Genomic DNA, 7,060 nt, shown 5'->3' with positions numbered 1-7,060 from the left:
AAGAACGGCTATGTTTAGAAAGTGCATCTGGATGAATCACTGAAAGATCGGCTACGTTAGAAGTGCATCTGGATGAATCACTGAAACAACTGCTACGTTAGACATGCATCTGGATGAGTCACTGAAACAACTGCTACGTTAGACATGCATCTGGATGAGTCACTGAAACAACGACTATATTAGACATGCATTTGGATGAATACTGAAACAACTGCTACGTTAGACGTGCATCTGGATGAGTCACTGAAACAACGGCTATGTTAGACATGCATTTGGATGAATACTGAAACAACTGCTACGTTAGACGTGCATCTGGATGAGTCACTGAAACAACGGCTATGTTAGACGTGCATCTGGATGAATCACTGAAACAACGGCTATGTTAGAAGTGCATCTAGATGAATCACTGAAACAACGGCTATGTTATACTACGAATCTGGATAAATCGGAGTATGCCAGAAAGATTTGTAAAACTAAACAAATGTACTGAAGGCCGGCAAAGCGATTTGTTTAATTGCGCAGGAAGTGGCATGAAATTATATTGGAAGTATCCGTAGAAAACGACAGACATGTCTTACGGTTTAACTTATGGAACTATTGTAAAGTACACGAGTGTTCTCTAGACACAGAAAAAAAGGTTATTTTAGAAAACAATAATTAAAGTCGATGTGACCGCAAGTGTCGTCATACAAAACATTTCTCCGAGTGTTACAGCGTTGTCACAATCATGACAGTTACCCCCAACATACATTTAGTGTTATCACTTTTATTCTCAGAATGGTGGCATACGTTTTGGTTTTTCTGAACGAACATAAGTTTAATCATGATTAGTATGGATGCGAACATAACTTTAATCAATGTGGATGCGTCGACAGAGATATTGAGAAGACCTCTTCGTTTTAAAGGGATTGTAGGTCTCTATTTATTTTTTCTTAATTATTTCACTGCTATGGGAATATAAATGTTCCCATCCAGAGCACTGCCATGGATGTTTGGAATTATGAAGAAGGAATATTCCTCCTCCAAATTTCCCAAGGTTTGCTAATTTCAGATGAGTAATAAAACATTAAAACATGTATTTTAGGTTTTCATTGTGTACCTAAAAATAAAACCTGGATTGAAAAGTTGTTTACCTATAAAAGTGTCAAAGAAAGAGTTAAATAATAGAAACTCCAAAAACAGTTAGATATGATAATTCAAACATAAGGTTCTGTCCAGTTCAAAACAATTGCTAATACAGCTGCTGGCCGACAAGTGATTAACAATATATCATGTTCACAACTGCAGTAAGAACCCTACAACAGTAGTTCAGATAGACAGGTAGTGTTCCATAGGTAAGATATATTACTTATTTAAGGTTACTTTTATTTAAAATGTTGGTTATTTAGTATATCGAGTGTTATTATTTTTTATTTTCGTTTATTGTTTGCTATCATAATTTGATTATAAATATTGTTTTGCATTGTTATCTTAACATATGTATATTTAGGACTAACCTAAATTTCATAAGCTGGCCGAACTTCGTGAGATATTATTGGGTTTACGGCCAAAAATATCGTTAACAACAAGGATACTCTACTGGTGAAACAATGCATTATAATCTTTGTGAATATAAGCATAAAAAACTTAAATTTATTTAGTTTTACTGATTGCCGGTTTGATTTTTAGTTTCGTTCTAAGTACCTAGTTTTCTCGAAAGTTCATATTGACTGTAACTATAACCTGGTATTTTCACAGACAGACAGACATGAGAGCTCGAGCACAAAAGTTGCCTTGAACGCTATGAAAGTCCCGAAACAATTTCAGTTTGAGATTATCGCCACTAGGGGTTTAAACTTAAATTGTTGGTTTTGAAATAAAGAAAAACGTGAATTGTAAAAGCAAACAAGTCCCAAATTTTAAACAAGTTTGGGATGATTTGCAGAAATACTTCATAATGGCCATACTACATTTCCTGTTTAGTTCTTTCATATTGTGATCCTGGTGGGATATTTTATGTTTAGTTCTTGCGTATTATGATCCTCATGGGGACATTTCCCTCAAGGAACATTCCCCATTTAGTATCTTCACATTTCAGTTATCATTCGAACATATTCTTTCATACTTTGATCCTCAGGAAAACATTACCTATTTAAATTTTTATACTCCAGTCTTTGTGAAACATTACCTATTTAAGTCTTTCATAACGTGATTCTAGTGGAAACATTTCCCGTTTAAGTCTTTCATAACGTAGTCCTAGAGGAAACGTTTCACGTTTAAGTCTTTCATAACGTAATCCTGGTGGAAACATTTCCAGTTTAAGTCTTTCATAACGTAACCCTGGTGGAAACATTTCCCGTTTAAGTTTTTCATAACATAATCTTAGTGGAAACATTTCCCGTTTAAATTTTTCATAACGTAATCTTGGTGGAAACATTTCCAGTTTAAGTCTTTCATAACGTAATCCTGGTGGAAACATTTCCCAGTTTAAGTCTTTCATAACGTAATCCTGGTGGAAACATTTCCAGTTTAAGTCTTTCATAACGTAATCCTAATGGAAAAATTTCCCGTTTAAGTCTTTCATAACGTATTCTTGGCGGAAACATTTTCCGTTTGCGACTTTTTTTGCAGAACAGATAAGCAATGGCGAGAAAAGTAAGTCAATAAAACTAAGGCATTCGCTGTGATGTTTGGGTATGATTATTCATCGTTTAGATATACGCTATCTTACCACACATAAACGTTTTCTTCATTATCTGTTCCGACAAAAAAAAAAAAATCGCTTCCCGTTTAAGTTTTTCATAACGTAATCTTAATGGAAACATTTCACGTTTAAGTTTTTCATAACGTAATCTTAATGGAAACATTTCCCGTTTAAGTTTTTCATAACGTAATCTTAATGGAAACATTTCCCGTTTTGATCACATGATTTACAAAGAAGTTCTTAGACCGATGTTGTTTGTTAGAAAGAATAAGTTCTTAGAAGTTTTAGTCAATGGGTGGAATATGGGTCACCTGTTCCGCACTGGAGAACATTAAGTTAAACCTGTTTTGTTTGACATAAGAAAAGCTCAGAGCACGACTGAAAACAACACATTTTATATGTGCTTAACGAGACACAAAGAGAAATAATGATATGATGTGTTTTTCCTGATACACAGATGAACATGGTTAGATTAAGTATCATTAAAGCAAGAGGAAGTATAATTATAAATGTTTGTCACAGAACACACAACATGAAACATGTCTACTTTATCCAAAATTTATATGAAATGTCATCAGTGAAATCAATATTGCATTTTTGGTCACATTTATTCAAACAAAAAATAGTTGTTACCTAATATTTGTATTTACTTTATTTTGTAGGTTCGGACACGTGCATGAATAGTACAGAAATTCACAAACATGGATCAATACATCTATGCGAGAGATATTTGTATTTTAAACATTTCTAACAAAACTGAAAAACCATTACGTACCGTCTTTGGTTCATGTGCAGTGAGCTCCATAGATTTCTTTTTCTCTACAACACAGTTGACTCTAGCTTTATGATTCTTCTTGATCATCCGCTAGGGGAAGTAAAATATCTATTTGGTCTCATTTGTTCAAAGAAATGTAAGAACCGAAACAGGGAGCAACTAGCTGATCAATGAATCCAGTCTAGTTATTGAAAGTTAAGCTATACAATTGTTGATGGATTACAACAACTGAAACATAATTAATATTGAGAGTAACTAGCTGATCAATGAATCCAGTCTAGTTATTGAAAGTTAAGTTATACATTTGTTGATGGATTACAAGAACTGAAACACAGTTAATATTGAAAGTAACTAGCTGACAAATAGATCCACTTTAGTTATTTGTAAGTTATACAGCTGTTGGTGGATTGTTAGAACTGAAACACAGTTGATATTGAAATTAACTAGCTGATAAATAGATTTATTTTACTCATCTGTAAGTTATACAACTGTTAGAACTGAAACACAGTTAATATTGAAAGCAACTAGCTGACAAATAGATCCACTTTAGTTACTTGTAAGTTATACAGCTGTTGGTGGATTGTTAGAACTGAAACACAGTTCATAGTGAAAGTAACTAGCTGATAAATGGATCCAGTCTAGTTATTTAAAGTTAACTTATACGACTGTTAATAGATTAAGTACAAGTAAACCAGTGATTATTTAATTATCAATAACTGAAGTAATAAAATTACCCCCTTGAGCTGTAATAAATACGTAAGGAGTTCACTTGTTTCAAGTGAGGATATTCATATTTATTAATGCCTCGTAGCACCTTAAAGAACGATTTAAAAATTAGGGAACAAAAAATAAAACAATGTGAATTGAATACAGTTTTTGTCCTCTCATCATATGAAGTTCACATAATAAAAAATCTAAATTTTTATTTGAATAGATGCCCCAGAAGTCTTCTAAATATTTACAATATCTTTAAGAATACTCACTCCAGTGTCTCCATCAAGATGAAGGCGAAGAGGAATGGCCGTCATCTTTTTAGAAGGGATTGGTTGACTGTCAACAGCCAGAAGAGGATCCGGATCATAACGCTTTATTTCAGATTGATGCTGAACACTTTCTAGAGGAACTTGCTGCGGGATCTGATGGATTGTGTTAAATTCATTAACGAAAAGTCCAACATGTTACCATGAACACGAAAGATTCATATAACCTAAGCTAAATATTTTGATGAGTGTACAATTATCATTTATATTTCATTCCTTGCACACTCAAAGGAATGAAAATTCTCTAGTGTTAAAAAATATTTAAATTTTATAACTGCCCTTAGAGTGCGCTCTTGCACTTAGTAATTTTTTTTTTTCACATTTTACTTGGGGCAATAACGAAAAACAAAATATAAAAATAAACGTCTGAATTATTATCCTAATGAATATAAATATCCCCAAAATATTCTTTGGGAACCAGTAATTGTGGAATTATGTAAAGTGTGTATTTATAGATGAGGTGATAATCCACAAAATGTACAGACAAATTAAATATCTTCCCAACGACTATTAGAATTTCAGCCAGATCTTTGTATGAAGTAATTTCTTACACTTTTATTCTCCGGTGGACCAGCGGTAAGTTTACAAACTTACATCGCTTCAAATCCGAGGTTCGATTCTCCGTGGTGGACAGTGTACAAGTAGTTCATTGTGTAACTTTGCACTGAGGAAACAACACCATCATATAAGTTTACTTATACCAATATAAAGTTAGGAATAAAACAAAACCATTGTGATCAAGTGTTTAAAATTAGTGAAGACTATGCCTAAACCTAGAGGTCTCTGGTGTGGCCCTTTAGTCTACGTACGCATAAGGTAGCGTTCAAGTTGAAAATTTCAATTTCATTCAGAAGGCTCAGGTTTTGTGTAAGTACTTGTCTATTTCTATACTTTGATGGGCATTTAAGATATGTGAAAGATAAAAACAGTTTGCATATTATACAAACTTACAAGTCTACAGCGGAGTTTTCTTAAAATGTAAAAAATTCTTTATAAGAAGTGTATTTTTCAATTACAAAAGCATTTAAAGAAAAAATATATATTATATTTTCATAAAAATAAAAAAAAAATCGGTCGACTTTCAAGATCATTATAATAGTATGAAAGAAGCAAAACTTATCATAAAAATACTTACATTTTCAAACTCGCACTCACACTTGGATTGATGAAGTCGTATGTAACATCCCAATAAGACAAACACACCAATCAGAAATGTTATCATTATCAAGGTAAAAGACACTGTCCTGGCGATCTTCAGGGCAGAAGTATTCCGTTTTGGATAAGCCTAAAAAAGTAATAAATTATCAATGTAAATTGTAATTGAATACAATTTATTAGTATCAATACATTGACCTTTTCTTGTGTACATCTTATGGAAAATTTAGAACGACCAGGATTCGACCCCACAGCGTTTGCTTGCCAATTTCCATCTTAAATAAATTGTGTAGATTTACTCGACAAACGGAGCGTGAGATCAAATCTTGTTCGGCCTCACCTGGATAACGAGTTAATAATTCTAGCAATCTTACGAAGATAATGCAAATTACTCAAGTCAGGTTGTACGTTTATTTCGTGCCACACAAGAATAAATTTTAATTAGATTAAAAAAAACTTTTAGCTTTCTGGTTTACAGAGTCAGGAAATACTTGCCCTGGTGAAATTTTTGGTAACGAAATTTGCTTTTAATTTGGTAGACCATTTTAAAGAAACCTGTCACAATATTCCTTCTGATATAATGTTACTTATAGAAGTTTTATAAAACCTATTAAAATACTCCTACTGATATAACATTATTTATAGCAGTGTTTGAGAAACCTGTTAAAATACTCCTACTGATATAACGTTACTTATAACAAGTGGTCGTTTTTTATAAAACTTAACAGTGTTTAAGAAACTTGTTAAAATTTTCGTATTGATATAACGTTACTTTTAGTGATGGATCATATCTTATTGGAAAATAACAGTTTTTGAGAAAAAAAATTTTCGGTTTCGAATGGAATCCATATCATAACAATTTTCTTTGGTAAAACATTATTCTGTGGTATAATTTTTGACTGCGTAGATCTATGGTATTTTATTTCAAAGTTGGCTTGGATATTTCAGTTAAAAACAACAAGGTGTGCTCCAGTTCTAAATACGGATGTCAATTTATAAATCAAAACACCAGGGTGTGCTCAAATTGTAAATACGTATGTCAATTTATAAACCAAAACACCAGGGTGTGCTCAGGTTCTAAATACGGATGTCAAATTATAAGTCAAAACACCGGAGTGTGCTCAAGTTCTAAATACGAATGTTAGGTTATAAACCAAAACACCAGGGTGTGCTCTAGTTCTAAATACGAATGTCAAGTTATAAGTCAAAACATCAGGGTGTGCTCTAGTTCTAAATACGGATGTCAATTTATAAACCAAAACACCAGGGTGTGCTGAGGTTCTAAATACGGATGTCAAATTATAAGTCAAAACACCAGGGTGTGCTCTAGTTCTAAATACCGATGTCAAGTTATAAGTCAAAACACCAGGGTGTGCTCTAGTTCTAAATACCGATGTCAAGTTATAA

At 32.8% G+C, this 7,060-nt stretch overlaps 1 protein-coding gene across 1 annotated transcript in view; it reads right to left on the bottom strand.

Annotated features, from left to right (window-relative positions):
* Positions 1 to 7,060, bottom strand: part of LOC106462197 — a 10,547-nt gene that overhangs the window by 2,091 nt on the left and 1,396 nt on the right. The window contains exons 2-4 of the mRNA XM_013922097.2: positions 5,634 to 5,783; positions 4,442 to 4,594; positions 3,459 to 3,548 (exon numbers count right to left, since the gene is read on the bottom strand). Of these exons, the coding sequence (XP_013777551.2) occupies positions 3,459 to 3,548; positions 4,442 to 4,594; positions 5,634 to 5,783 (393 nt within the window). The remainder of the gene's footprint in view (positions 1 to 3,458; positions 3,549 to 4,441; positions 4,595 to 5,633; positions 5,784 to 7,060) is intronic.

Source organism: Limulus polyphemus, unplaced genomic scaffold (genome assembly GCF_000517525.1).
Source record: "Limulus polyphemus unplaced genomic scaffold, Limulus_polyphemus-2.1.2 Scaffold1116, whole genome shotgun sequence".
In the NCBI taxonomy this organism is placed as follows: domain Eukaryota; kingdom Metazoa; phylum Arthropoda; class Merostomata; order Xiphosura; family Limulidae; genus Limulus; species Limulus polyphemus.
Note: the sequence above shows the minus strand (reverse complement) of the source record. Positions and strands in the feature narration are given on the sequence as shown.